The sequence below is a fragment of the Drosophila elegans genome, unplaced genomic scaffold (assembly GCF_018152505.1).
Source record: "Drosophila elegans isolate 14027-0461.03 unplaced genomic scaffold, ASM1815250v1 contig_383, whole genome shotgun sequence".
Lineage (NCBI taxonomy): Eukaryota > Metazoa > Arthropoda > Insecta > Diptera > Drosophilidae > Drosophila > Drosophila elegans.
The window spans coordinates 3006-30992 of NW_024545767.1; the positions used below are offsets into that span (position 1 = coordinate 3006).

Below are 27987 nucleotides of genomic sequence, written 5' to 3' on the forward strand. Positions count from 1 at the left end.
GAAGAATACCACCAAATTGTTCCACCCTCGCCCACTATTCATCACCAAGCTGCAGCTCCAAGCGTTCTTGAAGCCTTTACAGCTCGCCCGCTGTCTGGGACAACAGAAATGGGGCCAAACTGGACTCATCACACACAGGAACTGCGACAAACTACTCTGCAACAGCTGACTGCAATCTCCCTTGGTACTGGATTCTATGCTCCGAAATCTGCTGCCGCCAAAAACAATAGCAGCGCTAGCCCGGACTCTCCAAACTCATCAGCTGAATCAGGTACAGCTGCGGGCTCCAGCTCCAACGCAGACAAGCGGTCAAATCTGCAGATAGACGAGATACTTGCACCTGGCGAGGGAAAAAAGACTTTAATTAGTAACATGCGACCACACGTACAAAAACGCACTGTTTACAACGACACTCCAGTTTCTGCACCTCTGGACTCCTTGGGCAGTACTGCTGAATGCTCTACAACTGGTTTGCCCCGAGCTGACTTTACTGGATCCTCCGCGGCCACTGGTTCGGGCTTTTTTGAAGTCGCTAAAGAACTGGTCTCCACTACATCCTTGATTAGCGCCTCCTGCTCTCATGAGTCCTTATCACATCCAGCTGGACCAGCTCCTTCTGCCACTGCTCCCTTGGGGTCAGTGTGCATCCAGTATTCACAGCAAACTCGGTGGCAAATTAGCCAACAACCGACGGTGGACTCTCCTGAAGTTGGCGTCGCTAATCTACAGCTGGCTGTATCCAACCACATTAATCCGGACTCTCCAGAGGCTTTGAATGAGGCTGACACGTGCTGCAACAACCACCCCTAGTACGAGAGGAAAGGACTTGTAAGTTACAGCGTGCAAAAAAAAAAACTCTGACGATACTTTCTCCCCTGTGGATTGGAAACTGGCTGCTACTTAACTCCGCCGACTCCGCTGGCTGGTACACCTCCATCAACACTGGACGTCTTCCTGTGGATGCGGCAACTCCAAATCCTGTTGGCAGAAAGCCGCGAAATACCTGAAAAGAAAATTTTTATTAGCAAACTTGTAAATTCTAAAAATGTAAACAAACCAGCCATGCTGGCTTTTTTCGATTGTCATGCCGCGATATCGGGTCACTAAGGCCACTATCGATATTCGCGGCAGTGACTCTTGACATCGATACTCAGGCATTTTTGGTCACACCTCACAGTTAACAGTTCCTATAAGAATATTTTGATAGTAATAATTTGTCGCGTTTAGTCACAATTCCATGTATTTAAAACCTGTTAAAACATTCAGCATTTATTTTTTATGTTAACACTGTTAAACAAAGCTCTTAAAGCCAACTATTTCTATAAGAATATTTCGATAGCGATAAATTGTCGTGTTTAGTCACAGTTCCAAGTATTTTAAAAAACCTGTTAACATACTCAGTATTTATTTTTAAGATATTTTTATGTTACTACTGTTAAAATACTCTTAAAGCCTACTATTGTAAAGGCCTCTGCTAACGCCACTAAATACTATTTATATATAGCTAACGTATATAACGAGCTGAAATAAATACTAAGCCACACACCTATTCATATAGGCAGAGTGGTCTTACTTGTGACCGTTTCACCGGCACCAAACTGAAACGGTCAGTCAGGAGTGGCACGATTAGCCGTGTAGACATGGCCCATATCATCAGGTTTCAGCCAGAGTACATCCAGAGGCTTATTATGAGCCCGCTACTACCATCCGAGGTCCGCACGCCAACTCCAGAGCAGCAGCTTCAAGCTGGCCTGAACAGGCTGAAACTGTACCTGGAAGAAGAACTATTAGATTCATATGATACAGTTTTATCTGTGGCGGTCCAAAAAACCATGGCCGTCACCCCTAATTTTTCTCACTCAAATTTACAGGTTTCAACGAAGGTCACTCCTAGATGTCCACACACCAACAGTGATGCTGCTCCAAGATTGCCCCTCGACCAAATCATTGACGGCGCTAATCCGGATCCCTTGGAATCGTCGGCAGCAACTGATGTGGCTGTGCTACTCACTCCTGGTGTGAGAGAAGAGTATCACCAAATTGTTCCACCCTCGCCCACTACTCATCACCAAGCTGCAGCTCCAAGCGTTCTCGAAGCCTTTATAGCTCGCCCGCTGTCTGGGACAACAGAAATGGGGCCAAACTGGACTCATCACACACAGGAACTGCGACAAACTACTCTCCAACAGCTGACTGCAATCTCCCTTGGTACTGGATTCTATGCTCCGAAATCTGCTGCCGCCAAAAAACAACAGCAGCGCTAGCCCGGACTCTCCAAACTCATCAGCTGAATCCGGTACAGCTGCGGGCTCCGGCTCCAACGCAGACAAGCGGTCAAATCTGCAGATAGACGAGATGATTCCACCTGGCGAGGGAAAAAAGACTTTAATTAGTAACATGCGACCACACGTACAAAAACGCACTGTTTACAACGACACTCCAGTTTCTGCACCTCTGGACTCCTTGGGCAGTACTGCTGAATGCTCTACAACTGGTTTGCCCCGAGCTGACTTTACTGGATCCTCCGCGGCCACTGGTTCGGGTTGTTTTGAAGTCGCTAAAGAACTGGTCTCCACTACATCCTTGATTAGCGCCTCCTGCTCTCATGAGTCCTTATCACATCCAGCTGGACCAGCTCCTTCTGCCACTGCTCCCTTGGGGTCAGTGTGCATCCAGTATTCACAGCAAACTCAGTGGCAAATTAGCCAACAACCGACGGTGGACTCTCCTGAAGTTGGCGTCGCTAATCTACAGCTGGCTGTATCCAACCACATTAATCCGGACTCTCCAGAGGCTTTGAATGAGGCTGACACGTGCTGCAACAACCACCCCTAGTACGAGAGGAAAGGACTTGTAAGTTACAGCGTGCAAAAAACTCTGACGATACTTTCTCCCCTGTGGATTGGAAACTGGCTGCTACTTAACTCCGCCGACTCCGCTGGCTGGTACACCTCCATCAACACTGGACGTCTTCCTGTGGATGCGGCAACTCCAAATCCTGTTGGCAGAAAGCCGCGAAATACCTGAAAAGAAAATTTTTATTAGCAAACTTGTAAATTCTAAAAATGTAAACAAACCAGCCATGCTGGCTTTTTTCGATTGTCATGCCGCGATATCGGGTCACTAAGGCCACTATCGATATTCGCGGCAGTGACTCTTGACATCGATACTCAGGCATTTTTGGTCACACCTCACAGTTAACAGTTCCTATAAGAATATTTTGATAGTAATAATTTGTCGCGTTTAGTCACAATTCCATGTATTTAAAACCTGTTAAAACATTCAGCATTTATTTTTTATGTTAACACTGTTAAACAAAGCTCTTAAAGCCAACTATTTCTATAAGAATATTTCGATAGCGATAAATTGTCGTGTTTAGTCACAGTTCCAAGTATTTTAAAAAAAACCTGTTAACATACTCAGTATTTATTTTTAAGATATTTTTATGTTACTACTGTTAAAATACTCTTAAAGCCTACTATTGTAAAGGCCTCTGCTAACGCCACTAAATACTATTTATATATAGCTAACGTATATAACGAGCTGAAATAAATACTAAGCCACACACCTATTCATATAGGCAGAGTGGTCTTACTTGTGACCGTCTCACCGGCACCAAACTGAAAAAATCCAAATGAGGAAAAGACTGAAACATTTTTTAATCATCTTGAGGAAAGGTTTACACCGGCAACACTTCAGCAGCAAATTCCAACTCTAATTCGCCTTAAACAACAAGAACACGAACACGAACACGAACAGCGTAATCTACAGCAAGCACAGCTGCGCATAGAACAACGTGAAAGCCAGGCTAGGCAAAAACAGGAACTAGCGTTAGCGACCGGCGTACCCCAGGAAAGGCCGTCGATGGACTGGGTCAACAACATGTCACGGTCAGTCAGGAGTGGCACGATTAGCCGTGTAGACATGGCCCATATCATCAGGTTTCAGCCAGAGTACATCCAGAGGCTTATTATGAGCCCGCTACTACCATCCGAGGTCCGCACGCCAACTCCAGAGCAGCAGCTTCAAGCTGGCCTGAACAGGCTGAAACTGTACCTGGAAGAAGAACTATTAGATTCATATGATACAGTTTTATCTGTGGCGGTCCAAAAAACCATGGCCGTCACCCCTAATTTTTCTCACTCAAATTTACAGGTTTCAACGAAGGTCACTCCTAGATGTCCACACACCAACAGTGATGCTGCTCCAAGATTGCCCCTCGACCAAATCATTGACGGCGCTAATCCGGATCCCTTGGAATCGTCGGCAGCAACTGATGTGGCTGTGCTACTCACTCCTGGTGTGAGAGAAGAGTATCACCAAATTGTTCCACCCTCGCCCACTACTCATCACCAAGCTGCAGCTCCAAGCGTTCTCGAAGCCTTTATAGCTCGCCCGCTGTCTGGGACAACAGAAATGGGGCCAAACTGGACTCATCACACACAGGAACTGCGACAAACTACTCTCCAACAGCTGACTGCAATCTCCCTTGGTACTGGATTCTATGCTCCGAAATCTGCTGCCGCCAAAAACAATAGCAGCGCTAGCCCGGACTCTCCAAACTCATCAGCTGAATCCGGTACAGCTGCGGGCTCCGGCTCCAACGCAGACAAGCGGTCAAATCTGCAGATAGACGAGATGATTCCACCTGGCGAGGGAAAAAAGACTTTAATTAGTAACATGCGACCACACGTACAAAAACGCACTGTTTACAACGACACTCCAGTTTCTGCACCTCTGGACTCCTTGGGCAGTACTGCTGAATGCTCTACAACTGGTTTGCCCCGAGCTGACTTTACTGGATCCTCCGCGGCCACTGGTTCGGGCTTTTTTGAAGTCGCTAAAGAACTGGTCTCCACTACATCCCTGATTAGCGCCTCCTGCTCTCATGAGTCCTTATCACATCCAGCTGGACCAGCTCCTTCTGCCACTGCTCCCTTGGGGTCAGTGTGCATCCAGTATTCACAGCAAACTCGGTGGCAAATTAGCCAACAACCGACGGTGGACTCTCCTGAAGTTGGCGTCGCTAATCTACAGCTGGCTGTATCCAACCACATTAATCCGGACTCTCCAGAGGCTTTGAATGAGGCTGACACGTGCTGCAACAACCACCCCTAGTACGAGAGGAAAGGACTTGTAAGTTACAGCGTGCAAAAAAAAAAAACTCTGACGATACTTTCTCCCCTGTGGATTGGAAACTGGCTGCTACTTAACTCCGCCGACTCCGCTGGCTGGTACACCTCCATCAACACTGGACGTCTTCCTGTGGATGCGGCAACTCCAAATCCTGTTGGCAGAAAGCCGCGAAATACCTGAAAAGAAAATTTTTATTAGCAAACTTGTAAATTCTAAAAATGTAAACAAACCAGCCATGCTGGCTTTTTTCGATTGTCATGCCGCGATATCGGGTCACTAAGGCCACTATCGATATTCGCGGCAGTGACTCTTGACATCGATACTCAGGCATTTTTGGTCACACCTCACAGTTAACAGTTCCTATAAGAATATTTTGATAGTAATAATTTGTCGCGTTTAGTCACAATTCCATGTATTTAAAACCTGTTAAAACATTCAGCATTTATTTTTTATGTTAACACTGTTAAACAAAGCTCTTAAAGCCAACTATTTCTATAAGAATATTTCGATAGCGATAAATTGTCGTGTTTAGTCACAGTTCCAAGTATTTTAAAAAACCTGTTAACATACTCAGTATTTATTTTTAAGATATTTTTATGTTACTACTGTTAAAATACTCTTAAAGCCTACTATTGTAAAGGCCTCTGCTAACGCCACTAAATACTATTTATATATAGCTAACGTATATAACGAGCTGAAATAAATACTAAGCCACACACCTATTCATATAGGCAGAGTGGTCTTACTTGTGACCGTTTCACCGGCACCAAACTGAAAAAACTGAAATAAATACTAAGCCACACACCTATTCATATAGGCAGAGTGGTCTTACTTGTGACCGTTTCACCGGCACCAAACTGAAAAAACTTACTTGTGACCGTTTCACCGGCACCAAACTGAATATAGGCAGAGTGGTCTTACTTGTGACCGTTTCACCGGCACCAAACTGAAACTGAAGTTTCACCGGCACCAAACTGAAAAAAAACCGTTTCACCGGCACCAAACTGAAAAGAGTGGTCTTACTTGTGACCGTTCCACCGGCACCAAACTGAAAAAAAACTTGTGACCGTTTCACCGGCACCAAACTGAAAAAAAAACGGAATATATTAAAGTTTTTCGTACGTGCACGTGTAATTTACTGACCAATTTTAACTTGTTAAAAATGTTTTATGTGAACTTTGACGCGCATGTATTAGTGCAATTGTTATGTCCTGTGTATGTGAACTGTCTACACTGATACATGCATTTGTGCTGTGAAAAACTTTGTAACGCACCCACGCAGAAAACATTTTCTTCGCGCCAATTTGTGTTGTTTCCGCGCCAAAACGGAACTCACCACACGCTGACACACACAGACCGTGTATGTGAACTGTCTACATTGATACATGCATTTGTGCTGTGAAAAACTTTGTAACGCACCCACGCAGAAAAATTTTCCTTGCGCCAATTCGTGTTTTTTCCGCGCCAAAACGAAACTCACCACACGCTGACACACACAGACTGTTTCAAAGTCACACACACTAGTGCAGCCTAACCAAACTATGGTGCGCGCGTGCTAATATATAAGAAAAACCTATTACCAAAAAATAAAACTCACCACATACTAATACACGCAAGGCGAACTGTTCCCAAGCCACAATTACTACTGCAACTTAACCAAACTTTAGTGCAAGTGTGCTAATAAAACGAGAAAAATGCCTTCAAATGCTGCTGCTGGCCGCCTGAGCAGTGATGACTACCTCTCTTCACCGAGCCCAACTCAGGGTAAAGCCAGCAAAAACAAAATTACTGTGATTGCTGACGTTCACTTGCCAACTTTGGAGCTAAATAAAGACAAAGTAGTTGACGTATGTAACAAATCCATGACTTTCATCTGTGGAAACAACAACAAACCCGATGAACAGCTCACTGTGGATGCTATTAACTCTAACAACTATGAACCAAATAATCATACTTTATCTACCCATAGTCATAAAACTAACCTTAACGGAGTTGCTCCTGCGTCCAAGCCTGGACCAAAGTGCAGCAAACGGAAGCAGCCCACTCTCTCGCTTGCCAGCAAAAAGCGTACCAGGTCCATTTCGACGGCTGAACTAATGGAGTCTGCTAATCCATCTGTTGAGCCATTTATTAAGCATTCCCGTGCTGTTCCGGTATCCAGCACCCCGTCTAAGGCGACGAGGGAAGTTATGGACATCTTTGAAGTAGCTGAGGATATGCCCTGCAGACAGATTGATGCCCAGAGTGTAACGGAAACGCCTATTACCATGGCCAGCGTACAGGAAGACAGCCTGGCCCCCTGCCAGACAATCCAAGGCAACAACCAGCAACCTCTTACGGATCATGGAGATGCCCCTGTACCTGAGGAAAAAATCCCTGCCATATTTTTACACAATATTTCTTCAATCCAGCCACTAGTAGAGTCTCTTAATACCATCGAGGGACTTTGGAATAAATATTCTTTAACCTGCTTAAAAGGAAACCGAATTAAACTTTTGTGTAAGGATTTACTTTCTTATCAACAGGTTTTGGCAAAATTGGAGGCGGAGAAACGCCAGACGCATACCTTCCAGCGACGCTCGGAGCGTGGATACAGGGTGGTAATTAGGCAAATCCACCACTCTACTCCCTGTGACCAGATTCGCCGCCAGCTAACTGGTATGGGCTTCTCTGTCCGGTATATCAGCAACATTAAACATCGACGTAGCCGGAAACCATTGGACCTATTTGAGGTTGAGCTAGCACCTGCTGCTGATCATGGAAATGACAAGGTTCTCAGCATCACTAGATTGGGAAACCAAGTTGTGAAAGTTGAGCGACAGCTGAGGAGACTTGAACCCGCTATGTGCCACCGCTGCCAGAAGTACGAACATACAAAGGCAAACTGCCGCAGGGACTTTGTCTGCATGAAATGTGCGGGTTCACATGCTACTACAGATTGCTCAGAAGTAAGGGTACCAAATCCCAAGTGTGCCAACTGTGGACTGGGCCATGTCGCCAGTTACAAGGGCTGCGTGGAATACAAAAAAGCGCAGGCCCGACTCTTGGCTCACCGTGCGCATGTCGCCGTGGATACGGTACCTCAAAATAATAATATGGAGCACAGGCGGCGGGAAACTCTCAGGGTAAACTCAGGTGGCACCAGGACATACCCGGTAGAGTCTCCGCGAGTTCGTAACCCCCTCCACTGCACCCCCTCCAAAGCTACCTACAGTCAGATACTCAAGAAAAATCTGCAAAGGACGGTCCCTACGGAAAACCCCGCGGAAAATCATCTAAAAGTTTTTCAAGCCCGCCTACAGGCGGAACAGGGCAGCCTCAGGGAAAATCCTTTTTCAACCCGTCCTAAAAATTTTTCTCCCGGCAGGAAAAACAGTGCGAGGTCTCCCCCTACAACGAGCGGCAACCAGCTGCGCGGGCAGCAGCCCCATCAAAAACCCAAATCGCTGAAGGAAACCTGTTCCAGCCCTGGCTCCCCCTCACTTACTACTGAGGAAATGCTCCAGCTGGTCCAGCAAAACATGATAGCCGTGAGTGAAATGGGGAAGAAGGTAGATGCCCTCTTTAAATTAGTAAATCTCCTTATTGCCTCATCCAATGGGCAAATAAATGTTAATGAAATTTGCCATGCCTAATGCCAGAAATGTGATACTAAATCCCAGAAATTACTCAGATATTATGATTATTACTGAAATTCGCCTACATTGCAACTTTGACCCTCTTACCACCACCAATAATGAGGTCCACCTTAATGGATATGTTTTATACAGTGCCACCCACCCCACTAAAAGGAGTGGGGGTACAGCCGTTTTTATAAAATCTAACCTCAGACATATTGCTCTACAACCCATAATGGAAGACTGCATTCAAAGTTGCCTGTTACTCATCACAACTGCTAATAGGGAACAGATAGTCGTTGCTCCAGTCTACTTGCCACCTCAGCACAAATGGTCAGAAGTTCACTTCAACATGTTCTTCGCTCACATGAAGAAATTATCGAATAGCTCAAAAATCATCATATGCGGGGATTGGAATGCTAAAAACCCCTGGTGGGGCTGCGTTCGATCCTGTGCAAGAGGCAGGAACCTCTTGCGTTCAATTCATTCATATAATCAGATAAACATACTGGCAACTGGGGGTGCCACTCACTACCCTTTCGACAGTAGGAAAATGCCATCTGCAATCAATTTTGCGGTCTATCTAGGTATACCTAGTGATAGGTTTCGCACTCACTCAGTAGTAGATCTACAATCTGACCATCTTCCTATCTTTATTGAGCTGGCTGTAGAAGGACATTTTGAAAATGGTGCTCAAAACCGTCGACTCCTGCCACCTAGGGCGAATGTTAAAAAATTTCAACGCATCCTATCTGATTCCATTCACTTAAATACAGAAATTTCACCAGGAAATGATATCGAACCTGTTATTGATTCTCTTTATAATAAAATCTACTGCGCGGCTGCGGCAGCGTCCCAAAATAACTCGCGCCCAAACCTTCGACCAGGACAAATCATCCTTAGCCAGCGACTTCAACTGCAGCTAGACCAGAAAAATATTAGCAAGCAAAACTTCATGGTTAGGCCTACGCCAGAAAATCGAAGAATTTACCAACAAGCAAGTCGTACATTTTCAAAATCTGTGCAGGAAGAGAAAATCAAAATAAATAACAAGATCTTTAATAATATCAATCCTAATGATCATTATAGGATGCATAAGCTATGGAGGATAGTTAACCGGTTCAAAAGAAAACCGGAGCCTAACTGGCCTCTTAAAATACAAGAAACTAATTGTGGTGGTAATGGCAACGTTGGGGAAAACTTTGTATGGACAAATCCAAATAAGGAAAAGACTGAAGCATTTTTTAATCATCTTGAGGAAAGGTTTACACCGGCAACACTTCAGCAGCAAATTCCAACTCTAATTCGCCTTAAACAACAAGAACACGAACACGAACACGAACAGCGTAATCTACAGCAAGCACAGCTGCACATAGAACAACGTGAAAGCCAGGCTAGGCAAAAACAGGCACTAGCGTTAGCGACCGGCGTACCCCAGGAAAGGCCGTCGATGGACTGGGTCAACAACATGTCACGGTCAGTCAGGAGTGGCACGATTAGCCGTGTAGACATGGCCCATATCATCAGGTTTCAGCCAGAGTACATCCAGAGGCTTATTATGAGCCCGCTACTACCATCCGAGGTCCGCACGCCAACTCCAGAGCAGCAGCTTCAAGCTGGCCTGAACAGGCTGAAACTGTACCTGGAAGAAGAACTATTAGATTCATATGATACAGATTTATCTGTGGCGGTCCAAAAACCATGGCCGTCACCCCTAATTTTTCTCACTCAAATTTACAGGTTTCACAGGTCACTCCTAGATGTCCACACACCAACAGTGATGCTGCTCCAAGATTGCCCCTCGACCAAATCATTGACGGCGCTAATCCAGATCCCTTGGAATCGTCGGCAGCAACTGATGTGGCTGTGCTACTCACTCCTGGTGTGAGAGAAGAATATCACCAAATTGTTCCACCCTCGCCCACTATTCATCACCAAGCTGCAGCTCCAAGCGTTCTTGAAGCCTTTATAGCTCGCCCGCTGTCTGGGACAACAGAAATGGGGCCAAACTGGACTCATCACACACAGGAACTGCGACAAACTACTCTTCAACAGCTGACTGCAATCTCCCTTGGTACTGGATTCTATGCTCCGAAATCTGCCGCCGCCAAAGACTATAGCAGCGCTAGCCCGGACTCTCCAAACTCATCAGCTGAATCAGGTACAGCTGCGGGCTCCAGCTCCAACGCAGACAAGCGGTCAAATCTGCAGATAGACGAGATACTTCCACCTGGCGAGGGAAAAAAGACTTTAATTAGTAACATGCGACCACACGTACAAAAACGCACTGTTTACAATGACACTCCAGTTTCTGCACCTCTGGACTCCTTGGGCAGTACTGCTGAATGCTCTACAACTGGTTTGCCCCGAGCTGACTTTACTGGATCCTCCGCGGCCACTGGTTCGGGCTGTTCTGAAGACGCAAAAGAACTGGTCTCCACTACATCCTTGATTAGTGCCTCCTGCTCTCACGAGTTCTTATCATATCCAGCTGGACCAGCTCCTTCTGCCACTGCTCCCTTGGGGCCAGTGTGCATCCAGTATTCACAGCAAACTCGATGGCAAATTAGCGAACAACCGACGGTGGACTCTCCTGAAGTTGGCGTCGCTAATCTACAGCTGGCTGTATCCAACCACATTAATCCGGACTCTCCAGAGGCTTTGAATGAGGCTGACACGTGCTGCAACAACCACCCCTAGTACGAGAGGAAAAGACTTGTAAGTTACAGCGTGCAAAAACTCTGACGATACTTTCTCCCCTGTGGATTGGAAACTTGCTGCTACTTAACTTCGCCGACTCCGCTGGCTGGTACACCTCCATCGACACTGGACGCCTTCCTGTGGATGCGGCAACTCCAAATCCTGTTGGCAGAAAGCCGCGAAATACCTGAAAAGAAAATTTTTATTAGCAAACTTGTAAATTCTAAAAAAAATGTAAACAAACCAGCCATGCTGGCTTTTTTCGATTGTCATGCCGCGATATCGGGTCACTAAAGCCACTATCGATATTCGCGGCAGTGACTCTTGACATCGATACTCAGGCAATTTTGGTCACACCTCACAGTTAACAGTTCCTATAAGAATATTTCGATAGTAATAATTTGTCGCGTTTAGTCACAATTCCATGTATTTAAAACCTGTTAAAACATTCAGCATTTATTTCTTATGTTAACACTGTTAAACAAAGCTCTTAAAGCCTACTATTTCCATAAGAATATTTTGATAACGATAAATTGTCGCGTTTAGTCACAGTTCCAAGTATTTTAAAAAACCTGTTAACATACTCAGTATTTATTTTTAAGATATTTTTATGTTACTACTGTTAAAATACTCTTAAAGCCTACTATTGTTAAGGCCTCTGCTAACGCCTCTAAGTACTATTTATATATAGCTAACGTTTATAACGAGCTGAAATAAATACTAAGCCACACACCTATTCATATAGGCAGAGTGGTCTTACTTGTGACCGTTTCACCGGCACCAAACTGAATATAGCTAACGTATATAACGAGCTGAAATAAATACTAAGCCACACACCTATTCACATAGGCAGAGTGGTCTTACTTGTGACCGTTTCACCGGCACCAAACTGAAAAAATAGCTAACGTATATAACGAGCTGAAATAAATACTAAGCCACACACCTATTCATATAGGCAGAGTGGTCTTACTTGTGACCGTTTCACCGGCACCAAACTGAAACGGCACCAAACTGAAAAAGAAAAAGAAACGTTTCACCGGCACCAAACTGAAAATTCACCGGCACCAAACTGAAAAAAGAAAAAAAATGAAAAACCAAACTGAAAACTAAAAATCAAACTGAAAAAACGGAATATATTAAAGTTTTTCGTACGTGCACGTGTAATTTACTGACCAATTTTAACTTGTTAAAAATGTTTTATGTGAACTTTGACGCGCATGTATTAGTGCAATTGTTATGTCCTGTGTATGTGAACTGTCTACACTGATACATGCATTTGTGCTGTGAAAAACTTTGTAACGCACCCACGCAGAAAAAATTTTCTTCGCGCCAATTTGTGTTTTTTCCGCGCCAAAACGGAACTCACCACACGCTGACACACACAGACTGTGTATGTGAACTGTCTACATTGATACATGCTTTTGTGCTGTGAAAAACTTTGTAACGCACCCACGCAGAAAAAAAAAAAAAAAAAAAATTTTCTTCGCGCCAATTTGTGTCTTTTCCGCGCCGAAACGAAACTCACCACACGCTGACACACACAGACTGTTTCAAAGTCACACACACTAGTGCAGCCTAACCAAACTATGGTGCGCGCGTGCTAATATATAAGAAAAACCTATTACCAAAAAATAAAACTCACCACATACTTATACACGCAAGGCGAACTGTTCCCAAGCCACAATTACTACTGCAACTTAACCAAACTTTAGTGCAAGTGTGCTAATAAAACGAGCAAAATGCCTTCAAATGCTGCTGCTGGCCGCCTGAGCAGTGATGACTACCTCTCTTCACCGAGCCCAACTCAGGGTAAAGCCAGCAAAAACAAAATTACTGTGATTGCTGACGTTCACTTGCCAACTTTGGAGCTAAATAAAGACAAAGTAGTTGACGTATGTAACAAATCCATGACTTTCATCTGTGGAAACAACAACAAACCCGATGAACAGCTCACTGTGGATGCTATTAACTCTAACAACTATGAACCAAATAATCATACTTTATCTACCCATAGTCATAAAACTAATCTTAACGGAGTTGCTCCTGCGTCCAAGCCTGGACCAAAGTGCAGCAAACGGAAGCAGCCCACTCTCTCGCTTGTCAGCAAAAAGCGTACCAGGTCCATTTCGACGGCTGAACTAATGGAGTCTGCTAATCCATCTGTTGAGCCATTTATTAAGCATTCCCGTGCTGTTCCGGTATCCAGCACCCCGTCTAAGGCGACGAGGGAAGTTATGGACATCTTTGAAGTAGCTGAGGATATGCCCTGCAGACAGATTGATGCCCAGAGTGTAACGGAAACGCCTATTACCATGGCCAGCGTACAGGAAGACAGCCTGGCCCCCTGCCAGACAATCCAAGGCAAAAACCAGCAACCTCTTACGGATCATGGAGATGCCCCTGTACCTGAGGAAAAAATCCCTGCCATATTTTTACACAATATTTCTTCAATCCAGCCACTAGTAGAGTCTCTTAATACCATCGAGGGACTTTGGAATAAATATTCTTTAACCTGCTTAAAAGGAAACCGAATTAAACTTTTGTGTAAGGATTTACTTTCCTATCAACAGGTTTTGGCAAAATTGGAGGCGGAGAAATGCCAGACGCATACCTTCCAGCGACGCTCGGAGCGTGGATACAGGGTGGTAATTAGGCAAATCCACCACTCTACTCCCTGTGACCAGATTCGCCGCCAGCTAACTAGTATGGGCTTCTCTGTCCGGTATATCAGCAACATTAAACATCGACGTAGCCGGAAACCATTGGACCTATTTGAGGTTGAGCTAGCACCTGCTGCTGATCATGGAAATGACAAGGTTCTCAGCATCACTAGATTGGGAAACCAAGTTGTGAAAGTTGAGCGACAGCTGAGGAGACTTGAACCCGCTATGTGCCACCGCTGCCAGAAGTACGAACATACAAAGGCAAACTGCCGCAGGGACTTTGTCTGCATGAAATGTGCGGGTTCGCATGCTACTACAGATTGCTCAGAAGTAAGGGTACCAAATCCCAAGTGTGCCAACTGTGGACTGGGCCATGTCGCCAGTTACAAGGGCTGCGTGGAATACAAAAAAGCGCAGGCCCGACTCTTGGCTCACCGTGCGCATGTCGCCGTGGATACGGTACCTCAAAATAATAATATGGAGCACAGGCGGCGGGAAACTCTCAGGGTAAACTCGGGTGGCACCAGGATATACCCGGTAGAGTCTCCGCGAGTTCGTAACCCCCTCCACTGCACCCCCTCCAAAGCTACCTACAGTCAGATACTCAAGAAAAATCTCCAAAGGACGGTCCCCGCGAAAAACCCTGCGGAAAATCATTTAAAAGCTTTTCAAGCCCGCCTACAGGCGGAACAGGGCAGCCTTAGGGAAAATCCTTTCTCAACCCGTCCTAATAATTTTTCTCCCGGCAGGAAAAACAGTGCGAGGTCTCCCCCTACAACGAGTGGCAACCAGCAGCGCGGGCAGCAGCCCCATCAAAAACCCAAATCGCTGAAGGAAACCTGTTCTAGCCCTGGCTCCCCCTCACTTACTACTGAGGAAATGCTCCAGCTGGTCCAGCAAAACATGATAGCCGTGAGTGAAATGGGGAAGAAGGTAGATGCCCTCTTTAAACTAGTAAATCTCCTTATTGCCTCATCCAATGGGCAAATAAATGTTAATGAAATTTGCCATGCCTAACGCCAGAAATGTGATACTAAATCCCAGAAATTCCTCAGGTACTCCAACTCAAACAAATGCCAATGCGGGTGTTTTCGTACTCAAATCATTTAAAATTGTGTATTTTAATGCCTGCGGCCTTTTTATTAAATTTCCTTACTTAAAAATTTTTTTTTAAAAAAAAAAAAATAGATATTATGATTATTACTGAAATTCGCCTACATTGCAACTTTGACCCTCTTACCACCACCAATAATGAGGTCCACCTTAATGGATATGTTTTATACAGTGCCACCCACCCCACTAAAAGGAGTGGGGGTACAGCCGTTTTTATAAAATCTAACCTCAGACATATTGCTCTACAACCCATAATGGAAGACTGTATTCAAAGTTGCCCGTTACTCATCACAACTGCTAATAGGGAACAGATAGTCGTTGCTCCAGTCTACTTGCCACCCCAGCACAAATGGTCAGAAGTTCACTTCAACATGTTCTTCGCTCACATGAAGAAATTATCGAATAGCTCAAAAATCATCATATGCGGGGATTGGAATGCCAAAAACCCCTGGTGGGGCTGCGTTCGATCCTGTGCAAGAGGCAGGAACCTCTTGCGTTCAATTCATTCATATAATCAGATAAACATACTGGCAACTGGGTGTGCCACTCACTACCCTTTCGACAGTAGGAAAATGCCATCTGCAATCGATTTTGCGGTCTATCTAGGTATACCTAGTGATAGGTTTCGCACTCACTCAGTAGTAGATCTACAATCTGACCATCTTCCTATCTTTATTGAGCTGGCTGTAGAAGGACATTTTGAAAATGGTGCTCAAAACCGTCGACTCCTGCCACCTAGGGCGAATGTTAAAAAATTTCAACGCATCCTATCTGATTCCATTCACTTAAATACAGAAATTCCATCAGGAAATGATATCGAACTTGTTATTGATTCTCTATATAATAAAATCTACTGCGCGGCTGCGGCAGCGTCCCAAAATAACTCGCGCCCAAACCTTCGACCAGGACAAATCATTCTTAGCCAGCGACTTCAACTGCAGCTAGACCAGAAAAATATTAGCAAGCAAAACTTCATGGTTAGGCCTACGCCAGAAAATCGAAGAATTTACCAACAAGCAAGTCGTACATTTTCAAAATCTGTGCAGGAAGAGAAAATCAAAATAAATAACAAGATCTTTAATAATATCGATCCTAATGATCGTTATAGGATGCATAAGCTATGGAGGATAGTTAACCGGTTCAAAAGAAAACCGGAGCCTAACTGGCCTCTTAAAATACAAGAAACTAATTGTGGTGGTAATGGCAACGTTGGGGAAAACTTTGTATGGACAAATCCAAATGAGGAAAAGACTGAAACATTTTTTAATCATCTTGAGGAAAGGTTTACACCGGCAACACTTCAGCAGCAAATTCCAACTCTAATTCGCCTTAAACAACAAGAACACGAACACGAACACGAACAGCGTAATCTACAGCAAGCACAGCTGCGCATAGAACAACGTGAAAGCCAGGCTAGGCAAAAACAGGAACTAGCGTTAGCGACCGGCGTACCCCAGGAAAGGCCGTCGATGGACTGGGTCAACAACATGTCACGGTCAGTCAGGAGTGGCACGATTAGCCGTGTAGACATGGCCCATATCATCAGGTTTCAGCCAGAGTACATCCAGAGGCTTATTATGAGCCCGCTACTACCATCCGAGGTCCGCACGCCAACTCCAGAGCAGCAGCTTCAAGCTGGCCTGAACAGGCTGAAACTGTACCTGGAAGAAGAACTATTAGATTCATATGATACAGTTTTATCTGTGGCGGTCCAAAAAACCATGGCCGTCACCCCTAATTTTTCTCACTCAAATTTACAGGTTTCAACGAAGGTCACTCCTAGATGTCCACACACCAACAGTGATGCTGCTCCAAGATTGCCCCTCGACCAAATCATTGACGGCGCTAATCCGGATCCCTTGGAATCGTCGGCAGCAACTGATGTGGCTGTGCTACTCACTCCTGGTGTGAGAGAAGAGTATCACCAAATTGTTCCACCCTCGCCCACTACTCATCACCAAGCTGCAGCTCCAAGCGTTCTCGAAGCCTTTATAGCTCGCCCGCTGTCTGGGACAACAGAAATGGGGCCAAACTGGACTCATCACACACAGGAACTGCGACAAACTACTCTCCAACAGCTGACTGCAATCTCCCTTGGTACTGGATTCTATGCTCCGAAATCTGCTGCCGCCAAAAACAATAGCAGCGCTAGCCCGGACTCTCCAAACTCATCAGCTGAATCCGGTACAGCTGCGGGCTCCGGCTCCAACGCAGACAAGCGGTCAAATCTGCAGATAGACGAGATGATTCCACCTGGCGAGGGAAAAAAGACTTTAATTAGTAACATGCGACCACACGTACAAAAACGCACTGTTTACAACGACACTCCAGTTTCTGCACCTCTGGACTCCTTGGGCAGTACTGCTGAATGCTCTACAACTGGTTTGCCCCGAGCTGACTTTACTGGATCCTCCGCGGCCACTGGTTCGGGCTTTTTTGAAGTCGCTAAAGAACTGGTCTCCACTACATCCTTGATTAGCGCCTCCTGCTCTCATGAGTCCTTATCACATCCAGCTGGACCAGCTCCTTCTGCCACTGCTCCCTTGGGGTCAGTGTGCATCCAGTATTCACAGCAAACTCGGTGGCAAATTAGCCAACAACCGACGGTGGACTCTCCTGAAGTTGGCGTCGCTAATCTACAGCTGGCTGTATCCAACCACATTAATCCGGACTCTCCAGAGGCTTTGAATGAGGCTGACACGTGCTGCAACAACCACCCCTAGTACGAGAGGAAAGGACTTGTAAGTTACAGCGTGCAAAAAAAAAACTCTGACGATACTTTCTCCCCTGTGGATTGGAAACTGGCTGCTACTTAACTCCGCCGACTCCGCTGGCTGGTACACCTCCATCAACACTGGACGTCTTCCTGTGGATGCGGCAACTCCAAATCCTGTTGGCAGAAAGCCGCGAAATACCTGAAAAGAAAATTTTTATTAGCAAACTTGTAAATTCTAAAAATGTAAACAAACCAGCCATGCTGGCTTTTTTCGATTGTCATGCCGCGATATCGGGTCACTAAGGCCACTATCGATATTCGCGGCAGTGACTCTTGACATCGATACTCAGGCATTTTTGGTCACACCTCACAGTTAACAGTTCCTATAAGAATATTTTGATAGTAATAATTTGTCGCGTTTAGTCACAATTCCATGTATTTAAAACCTGTTAAAACATTCAGCATTTATTTTTTATGTTAACACTGTTAAACAAAGCTCTTAAAGCCAACTATTTCTATAAGAATATTTCGATAGCGATAAATTGTCGTGTTTAGTCACAGTTCCAAGTATTTTAAAAAACCTGTTAACATACTCAGTATTTATTTTTAAGATATTTTTATGTTACTACTGTTAAAATACTCTTAAAGCCTACTATTGTAAAGGCCTCTGCTAACGCCACTAAATACTATTTATATATAGCTAACGTATATAACGAGCTGAAATAAATACTAAGCCACACACCTATTCATATAGGCAGAGTGGTCTTACTTGTGACCGTTTCACCGGCACCAAACTGAAAAAGAAGTTTCACCGGCACCAAACTGAAAAAAAACCGTTTCACCGGCACCAAACTGAAAAGAGTGGTCTTACTTGTGACCGTTCCACCGGCACCAAACTGAAAAAAAAACTTGTGACCGTTTCACCGGCACCAAACTGAAAAAAAAACGGAATATATTAAAGTTTTTCGTACGTGCACGTGTAATTTACTGACCAATTTTAACTTGTTAAAAATGTTTTATGTGAACTTTGACGCGCATGTATTAGTGCAATTGTTATGTCCTGTGTATGTGAACTGTCTACACTGATACATGCATTTGTGCTGTGAAAAACTTTGTAACGCACCCACGCAGAAAACATTTTCTTCGCGCCAATTTGTGTTGTTTCCGCGCCAAAACGGAACTCACCACACGCTGACACACACAGACCGTGTATGTGAACTGTCTACATTGATACATGCATTTGTGCTGTGAAAAACTTTGTAACGCACCCACGCAGAAAAATTTTCCTTGCGCCAATTCGTGTTTTTTCCGCGCCAAAACGAAACTCACCACACGCTGACACACACAGACTGTTTCAAAGTCACACACACTAGTGCAGCCTAACCAAACTATGGTGCGCGCGTGCTAATATATAAGAAAAACCTATTACCAAAAAATAAAACTCACCACATACTAATACACGCAAGGCGAACTGTTCCCAAGCCACAATTACTACTGCAACTTAACCAAACTTTAGTGCAAGTGTGCTAATAAAACGAGAAAAATGCCTTCAAATGCTGCTGCTGGCCGCCTGAGCAGTGATGACTACCTCTCTTCACCGAGCCCAACTCAGGGTAAAGCCAGCAAAAACAAAATTACTGTGATTGCTGACGTTCACTTGCCAACTTTGGAGCTAAATAAAGACAAAGTAGTTGACGTATGTAACAAATCCATGACTTTCATCTGTGGAAACAACAACAAACCCGATGAACAGCTCACTGTGGATGCTATTAACTCTAACAACTATGAACCAAATAATCATACTTTATCTACCCATAGTCATAAAACTAACCTTAACGGAGTTGCTCCTGCGTCCAAGCCTGGACCAAAGTGCAGCAAACGGAAGCAGCCCACTCTCTCGCTTGCCAGCAAAAAGCGTACCAGGTCCATTTCGACGGCTGAACTAATGGAGTCTGCTAATCCATCTGTTGAGCCATTTATTAAGCATTCCCGTGCTGTTCCGGTATCCAGCACCCCGTCTAAGGCGACGAGGGAAGTTATGGACATCTTTGAAGTAGCTGAGGATATGCCCTGCAGACAGATTGATGCCCAGAGTGTAACGGAAACGCCTATTACCATGGCCAGCGTACAGGAAGACAGCCTGGCCCCCTGCCAGACAATCCAAGGCAACAACCAGCAACCTCTTACGGATCATGGAGATGCCCCTGTACCTGAGGAAAAAATCCCTGCCATATTTTTACACAATATTTCTTCAATCCAGCCACTAGTAGAGTCTCTTAATACCATCGAGGGACTTTGGAATAAATATTCTTTAACCTGCTTAAAAGGAAACCGAATTAAACTTTTGTGTAAGGATTTACTTTCTTATCAACAGGTTTTGGCAAAATTGGAGGCGGAGAAACGCCAGACGCATACCTTCCAGCGACGCTCGGAGCGTGGATACAGGGTGGTAATTAGGCAAATCCACCACTCTACTCCCTGTGACCAGATTCGCCGCCAGCTAACTGGTATGGGCTTCTCTGTCCGGTATATCAGCAACATTAAACATCGACGTAGCCGGAAACCATTGGACCTATTTGAGGTTGAGCTAGCACCTGCTGCTGATCATGGAAATGACAAGGTTCTCAGCATCACTAGATTGGGAAACCAAGTTGTGAAAGTTGAGCGACAGCTGAGGAGACTTGAACCCGCTATGTGCCACCGCTGCCAGAAGTACGAACATACAAAGGCAAACTGCCGCAGGGACTTTGTCTGCATGAAATGTGCGGGTTCACATGCTACTACAGATTGCTCAGAAGTAAGGGTACCAAATCCCAAGTGTGCCAACTGTGGACTGGGCCATGTCGCCAGTTACAAGGGCTGCGTGGAATACAAAAAGCGCAGGCCCGACTCTTGGCTCACCGTGCGCATGTCGCCGTGGATACGGTACCTCAAAATAATAATATGGAGCACAGGCGGCGGGAAACTCTCAGGGTAAACTCAGGTGGCACCAGGACATACCCGGTAGAGTCTCCGCGAGTTCGTAACCCCCTCCACTGCACCCCCTCCAAAGCTACCTACAGTCAGATACTCAAGAAAAATCTGCAAAGGACGGTCCCTACGGAAAACCCCGCGGAAAATCATCTAAAAGTTTTTCAAGCCCGCCTACAGGCGGAACAGGGCAGCCTCAGGGAAAATCCTTTTTCAACCCGTCCTAAAAATTTTTCTCCCGGCAGGAAAAACAGTGCGAGGTCTCCCCCTACAACGAGCGGCAACCAGCTGCGCGGGCAGCAGCCCCATCAAAAACCCAAATCGCTGAAGGAAACCTGTTCCAGCCCTGGCTCCCCCTCACTTACTACTGAGGAAATGCTCCAGCTGGTCCAGCAAAACATGATAGCCGTGAGTGAAATGGGGAAGAAGGTAGATGCCCTCTTTAAATTAGTAAATCTCCTTATTGCCTCATCCAATGGGCAAATAAATGTTAATGAAATTTGCCATGCCTAATGCCAGAAATGTGATACTAAATCCCAGAAATTACTCAGATATTATGATTATTACTGAAATTCGCCTACATTGCAACTTTGACCCTCTTACCACCACCAATAATGAGGTCCACCTTAATGGATATGTTTTATACAGTGCCACCCACCCCACTAAAAGGAGTGGGGGTACAGCCGTTTTTATAAAATCTAACCTCAGACATATTGCTCTACAACCCATAATGGAAGACTGCATTCAAAGTTGCCTGTTACTCATCACAACTGCTAATAGGGAACAGATAGTCGTTGCTCCAGTCTACTTGCCACCTCAGCACAAATGGTCAGAAGTTCACTTCAACATGTTCTTCGCTCACATGAAGAAATTATCGAATAGCTCAAAAATCATCATATGCGGGGATTGGAATGCTAAAAACCCCTGGTGGGGCTGCGTTCGATCCTGTGCAAGAGGCAGGAACCTCTTGCGTTCAATTCATTCATATAATCAGATAAACATACTGGCAACTGGGGGTGCCACTCACTACCCTTTCGACAGTAGGAAAATGCCATCTGCAATCAATTTTGCGGTCTATCTAGGTATACCTAGTGATAGGTTTCGCACTCACTCAGTAGTAGATCTACAATCTGACCATCTTCCTATCTTTATTGAGCTGGCTGTAGAAGGACATTTTGAAAATGGTGCTCAAAACCGTCGACTCCTGCCACCTAGGGCGAATGTTAAAAAATTTCAACGCATCCTATCTGATTCCATTCACTTAAATACAGAAATTTCACCAGGAAATGATATCGAACCTGTTATTGATTCTCTTTATAATAAAATCTACTGCGCGGCTGCGGCAGCGTCCCAAAATAACTCGCGCCCAAACCTTCGACCAGGACAAATCATCCTTAGCCAGCGACTTCAACTGCAGCTAGACCAGAAAAATATTAGCAAGCAAAACTTCATGGTTAGGCCTACGCCAGAAAATCGAAGAATTTACCAACAAGCAAGTCGTACATTTTCAAAATCTGTGCAGGAAGAGAAAATCAAAATAAATAACAAGATCTTTAATAATATCAATCCTAATGATCATTATAGGATGCATAAGCTATGGAGGATAGTTAACCGGTTCAAAAGAAAACCGGAGCCTAACTGGCCTCTTAAAATACAAGAAACTAATTGTGGTGGTAATGGCAACGTTGGGGAAAACTTTGTATGGACAAATCCAAATAAGGAAAAGACTGAAGCATTTTTTAATCATCTTGAGGAAAGGTTTACACCGGCAACACTTCAGCAGCAAATTCCAACTCTAATTCGCCTTAAACAACAAGAACACGAACACGAACACGAACAGCGTAATCTACAGCAAGCACAGCTGCACATAGAACAACGTGAAAGCCAGGCTAGGCAAAAACAGGCACTAGCGTTAGCGACCGGCGTACCCCAGGAAAGGCCGTCGATGGACTGGGTCAACAACATGTCACGGTCAGTCAGGAGTGGCACGATTAGCCGTGTAGACATGGCCCATATCATCAGGTTTCAGCCAGAGTACATCCAGAGGCTTATTATGAGCCCGCTACTACCATCCGAGGTCCGCACGCCAACTCCAGAGCAGCAGCTTCAAGCTGGCCTGAACAGGCTGAAACTGTACCTGGAAGAAGAACTATTAGATTCATATGATACAGATTTATCTGTGGCGGTCCAAAAAACCATGGCCGTCACCCCTAATTTTTCTCACTCAAATTTACAGGTTTCACAGGTCACTCCTAGATGTCCACACACCAACAGTGATGCTGCTCCAAGATTGCCCCTCGACCAAATCATTGACGGCGCTAATCCAGATCCCTTGGAATCGTCGGCAGCAACTGATGTGGCTGTGCTACTCACTCCTGGTGTGAGAGAAGAATATCACCAAATTGTTCCACCCTCGCCCACTATTCATCACCAAGCTGCAGCTCCAAGCGTTCTTGAAGCCTTTATAGCTCGCCCGCTGTCTGGGACAACAGAAATGGGGCCAAACTGGACTCATCACACACAGGAACTGCGACAAACTACTCTTCAACAGCTGACTGCAATCTCCCTTGGTACTGGATTCTATGCTCCGAAATCTGCCGCCGCCAAAGACTATAGCAGCGCTAGCCCGGACTCTCCAAACTCATCAGCTGAATCAGGTACAGCTGCGGGCTCCAGCTCCAACGCAGACAAGCGGTCAAATCTGCAGATAGACGAGATACTTCCACCTGGCGAGGGAAAAAAGACTTTAATTAGTAACATGCGACCACACGTACAAAAACGCACTGTTTACAATGACACTCCAGTTTCTGCACCTCTGGACTCCTTGGGCAGTACTGCTGAATGCTCTACAACTGGTTTGCCCCGAGCTGACTTTACTGGATCCTCCGCGGCCACTGGTTCGGGCTGTTCTGAAGACGCAAAAGAACTGGTCTCCACTACATCCTTGATTAGTGCCTCCTGCTCTCACGAGTTCTTATCATATCCAGCTGGACCAGCTCCTTCTGCCACTGCTCCCTTGGGGCCAGTGTGCATCCAGTATTCACAGCAAACTCGATGGCAAATTAGCGAACAACCGACGGTGGACTCTCCTGAAGTTGGCGTCGCTAATCTACAGCTGGCTGTATCCAACCACATTAATCCGGACTCTCCAGAGGCTTTGAATGAGGCTGACACGTGCTGCAACAACCACCCCTAGTACGAGAGGAAAAGACTTGTAAGTTACAGCGTGCAAAAACTCTGACGATACTTTCTCCCCTGTGGATTGGAAACTTGCTGCTACTTAACTTCGCCGACTCCGCTGGCTGGTACACCTCCATCGACACTGGACGCCTTCCTGTGGATGCGGCAACTCCAAATCCTGTTGGCAGAAAGCCGCGAAATACCTGAAAAGAAAATTTTTATTAGCAAACTTGTAAATTCTAAAAAAAATGTAAACAAACCAGCCATGCTGGCTTTTTTCGATTGTCATGCCGCGATATCGGGTCACTAAAGCCACTATCGATATTCGCGGCAGTGACTCTTGACATCGATACTCAGGCAATTTTGGTCACACCTCACAGTTAACAGTTCCTATAAGAATATTTCGATAGTAATAATTTGTCGCGTTTAGTCACAATTCCATGTATTTAAAACCTGTTAAAACATTCAGCATTTATTTCTTATGTTAACACTGTTAAACAAAGCTCTTAAAGCCTACTATTTCCATAAGAATATTTTGATAACGATAAATTGTCGCGTTTAGTCACAGTTCCAAGTATTTTAAAAAAACCTGTTAACATACTCAGTATTTATTTTTAAGATATTTTTATGTTACTACTGTTAAAATACTCTTAAAGCCTACTATTGTTAAGGCCTCTGCTAACGCCTCTAAGTACTATTTATATATAGCTAACGTTTATAACGAGCTGAAATAAATACTAAGCCACACACCTATTCATATAGGCAGAGTGGTCTTACTTGTGACCGTTTCACCGGCACCAAACTGAAAAGCTAATAAAACGAGAAAAATGCCTTCAAATGCTGCTGCTGGCCGCCTGAGCAGTGATGACTACCTCTCTTCACCGAGCCCAACTCAGGGTAAAGCCAGCAAAAACAAAATTACTGTGATTGCTGACGTTCACTTGCCAACTTTGGAGCTAAATAAAGACAAAGTAGTTGACGTATGTAACAAATCCATGACTTTCATCTGTGGAAACAACAACAAACCCGATGAACAGCTCACTGTGGATGCTATTAACTCTAACAACTATGAACCAAATAATCATACTTTATCTACCCATAGTCATAAAACTAATCTTAACGGAGTTGCTCCTGCGTCCAAGCCTGGACCAAAGTGCAGCAAACGGAAGCAGCCCACTCTCTCGCTTGTCAGCAAAAAGCGTACCAGGTCCATTTCGGCGGCTGAACTAATGGAGTCTGCTAATCCATCTGTTGAGCCATTTATTAAGCATTCCCGTGCTGTTCCGGTATCCAGCACCCCGTCTAAGGCGACGAGGGAAGTTATGGACATCTTTGAAGTAGCTGAGGATATGCCCTGCAGACAGATTGATGCCCAGAGTGTAACGGAAACGCCTATTACCATGGCCAGCGTACAGGAAGACAGCCTGGCCCCCTGCCAGACAATCCAAGGCAAAAACCAGCAACCTCTTACGGATCATGGAGATGCCCCTGTACCTGAGGAAAAAATCCCTGCCATATTTTTACACAATATTTCTTCCATCCAGCCACTAGTAGAGTCTCTTAATACCATCGAGGGACTTCGGAATAAATATTCTTTAACCTGCTTAAAAGGAAACCGAATTAAACTTTTGTGTAAGGATTTACTTTCTTACCAACAGGTTTTGGCAAAATTGGAGGCGGAGAAATGCCAGACGCATACCTTCCAGCGACGCTCGGAGCGTGGATACAGGGTGGTAATTAGGCAAATCCACCACTCTACTCCCTGTGACCAGATTCGCCGCCAGCTAACTGGTATGGGCTTCTCTGTCCGGTATATCAGCAACATTAAACATCGACGTAGCCGGAAACCATTGGACCTATTTGAGGTTGAGCTAGCACCTGCTGCTGATCATGGAAATGACAAGGTTCTCAGCATCACTAGATTGGGAAACCAAGTTGTGAAAGTTGAGCGACAGCTGAGGAGACTTGAACCCGCTATGTGCCACCGCTGCCAGAAGTACGAACATACAAAGGCAAACTGCCGCAGGGACTTTGTCTGCATGAAATGTGCGGGTCCGCATGCTACTACAGATTGCTCAGAAGTAAGGGTACCAAATCCCAAGTGTGCCAACTGTGGATTGGGCCATGTCGCCAGTTACAAGGGCTGCGTGGAATACAAAAAAGCGCAGGCCCGACTCTTGGCTCACCGTGCGCATGTCGCCGTGGATACGGTACCTCAAAATAATAATATGGAGCACAGGCGGCGGGAAACTCTCAGGGTAAACTCAGGTGGCACCAGGACATACCCGGTAGAGTCTCCGCGAGTTCGTAACCCCCTCCACTGCACCCCCTCCAAAGCTACCTACAGTCAGATACTCAAGAAAAATCTGCAAAGGACGGTCCCTACGGAAAACCCCGCGGAAAATCATCTAAAAGTTTTTCAAGCCCGCCTACAGGCGGAACAGGGCAGCCTCAGGGAAAATCCTTTTTCAACCCGTCCTAAAAATTTTTCTCCCGGCAGGAAAAACAGTGCGAGGTCTCCCCCTACAACGAGCGGCAACCAGCTGCGCGGGCAGCAGCCCCATCAAGAACCCAAATCGCTGAAGGAAACCTGTTCCAGCCCTGGCTCCCCCTCACTTACTACTGAGGAAATGCTCCAACTGGTCCAGCAAAACATGATAGCCGTGAGTGAAATGGGGAAGAAGGTAGATGCCCTCTTTAAATTAGTAAATCTCCTTATTGCCTCATCCAATGGGCAAATAAATGTTAATGAAATTTGCCATGCCTAATGCCAGAAATGTGATACTAAATCCCAGAAATTACTCAGATATTATGATTATTACTGAAATTCGCCTACATTGCAACTTTGACCCTCTTACCACCACCAATAATGAGGTCCACCTTAATAGATATGTTTTATACAGTGCCACCCACCCCACTAAAAGGAGTGGGGGTACAGCCGTTTTTATAAAATCTAACCTCAGACATATTGCTCTACAACCCATAATGGAAGACTGCATTCAAAGTTGCCTGTTACTCATCACAACTGCTAATAGGGAACAGATAGTCGTTGCTCCAGTCTACTTGCCACCCCAGCACAAATGGTCAGAAGTTCACTTCAACATGTTCTTCGCTCACATGAAGAAATTATCGAATAGCTCAAAAATCATCATATGCGGGGATTGGAATGCCAAAAACCCCTGGTGGGGCTGCGTTCGATCCTGTGCAAGAGGCAGGAACCTCTTGCGTTCAATTCATTCATATAATCAGATAAACATACTGGCAACTGGGGGTGCCACTCACTACCCTTTCGACAGTAGGAAAATGCCATCTGCAATCGATTTTGCGGTCTATCTAGGTATACCTAGTGATAGGTTTCGCACTCACTCAGTAGTAGATCTACAATCTGACCATCTGCCTATCTTTATTGAGCTGGCTGTAGAAGGACATTTTGAAAATGGTGCTCAAAACCGTCGACTCCTGCCACCTAGGGCGAATGTTAAAAAATTTCAACGCATCCTATCTGATTCCATTCACTTAAATACAGAAATTTCATCAGGAAATGATATCGAACTTGTTATTGATTCTCTATATAATAAAATCTACTGCGCGGCTGCGGCAGCGTCCCAAAATAACTCGCGCCCAAACCTTCGACCAGGACAAATCATCCTTAGCCAGCGACTTCAACTGCAGCTAGACCAGAAAAACATTAGCAAGCAAACCTTCATGGTTAGGCCTACGCCAGAAAATCGAAGAATTTACCAACAAGCAAGTCGTACATTTTCAAAATCTGTGCAGGAAGAGAAAATCAAAATAAATAACAAGATCTTTAATAATATCAATCCTAATGATCATTATAGGATGCATAAGCTATGGAGGATAGTTAACCGGTTCAAAAGAAAACCGGAGCCTA

At 45.1% G+C, this 27987-nt stretch overlaps 4 protein-coding genes and 1 long non-coding RNA gene across 16 annotated transcripts; 1 reads left to right on the top strand and 4 right to left on the bottom strand.

Moving 5' to 3' along the window:
* Positions 1–560: 560 nt before the first annotated feature.
* LOC121467352 lies at positions 561–1095 on the bottom strand. The gene is made up of 2 exons (XM_041708734.1): positions 906–1095; positions 561–806 (listed from the first exon to the last, which is right to left on the bottom strand). Exons 1-2 carry the CDS (start codon positions 1062–1064, stop codon positions 579–581), a joined length of 387 nt encoding a protein of 128 aa, XP_041564668.1. The 5' UTR covers positions 1065–1095; the 3' UTR covers positions 561–578.
* A 514-nt stretch (positions 1096–1609) lies between these two features.
* On the bottom strand, positions 1610–3116 carry LOC121467351. 5 transcript variants are annotated; one of them, XM_041708730.1, is made up of 4 exons: positions 2926–3116; positions 2424–2831; positions 1860–2365; positions 1610–1772 (listed from the first exon to the last, which is right to left on the bottom strand). In XM_041708730.1, the coding sequence occupies exons 2-3, from the start codon at positions 2605–2607 to the stop codon at positions 2004–2006; spliced, it is 546 nt and encodes a 181-aa protein (XP_041564664.1). In that variant the 5' UTR covers positions 2608–2831; positions 2926–3116; the 3' UTR covers positions 1610–1772; positions 1860–2003. The 5 variants fall into 5 exon arrangements, with proteins under 5 accessions (XP_041564664.1, XP_041564663.1, XP_041564666.1 ...); XM_041708729.1 differs by having other exon boundaries at positions 2888–3116; XM_041708732.1 differs by lacking the exon at positions 2926–3116 and having other exon boundaries at positions 1610–1784; positions 2424–2873.
* A 536-nt stretch (positions 3117–3652) lies between these two features.
* LOC121467354 lies at positions 3653–5405 on the bottom strand. 5 transcript variants are annotated; one of them, XR_005977465.1, is made up of 4 exons: positions 5177–5404; positions 4707–5114; positions 4144–4648; positions 3653–4056 (listed from the first exon to the last, which is right to left on the bottom strand). XR_005977465.1 is itself a non-coding variant. In XM_041708736.1 (2 exons), the coding sequence occupies exons 1-2, from the start codon at positions 5371–5373 to the stop codon at positions 4887–4889; spliced, it is 387 nt and encodes a 128-aa protein (XP_041564670.1). In that variant the 5' UTR covers positions 5374–5405; the 3' UTR covers positions 4659–4886. The 5 variants fall into 5 exon arrangements, 1 of the variants encoding a protein (XP_041564670.1); XR_005977467.1 differs by lacking the exon at positions 5177–5404 and having other exon boundaries at positions 3653–4068; positions 4707–5144; XR_005977466.1 differs by lacking the exon at positions 5177–5404 and having other exon boundaries at positions 4128–4648; positions 4707–5144.
* A 1178-nt stretch (positions 5406–6583) lies between these two features.
* LOC121467349 lies at positions 6584–27969 on the top strand. The gene is made up of 2 exons (XM_041708726.1): positions 6584–6830; positions 24923–27969. The coding sequence occupies exon 2, from the start codon at positions 24923–24925 to the stop codon at positions 26861–26863; it is 1941 nt and encodes a 646-aa protein (XP_041564660.1). The 5' UTR covers positions 6584–6830; the 3' UTR covers positions 26864–27969.
* LOC121467355 lies at positions 16292–17975 on the bottom strand. 4 transcript variants are annotated; one of them, XR_005977470.1, is made up of 3 exons: positions 17548–17975; positions 16978–17482; positions 16292–16890 (listed from the first exon to the last, which is right to left on the bottom strand). It is a non-coding gene; the product is annotated as an uncharacterized LOC121467355 (long non-coding RNA). The 4 variants fall into 4 exon arrangements; XR_005977469.1 differs by having other exon boundaries at positions 17541–17975; XR_005977472.1 differs by having other exon boundaries at positions 16292–16902; positions 17541–17975.
* Positions 27970–27987: the final 18 nt, after the last annotated feature.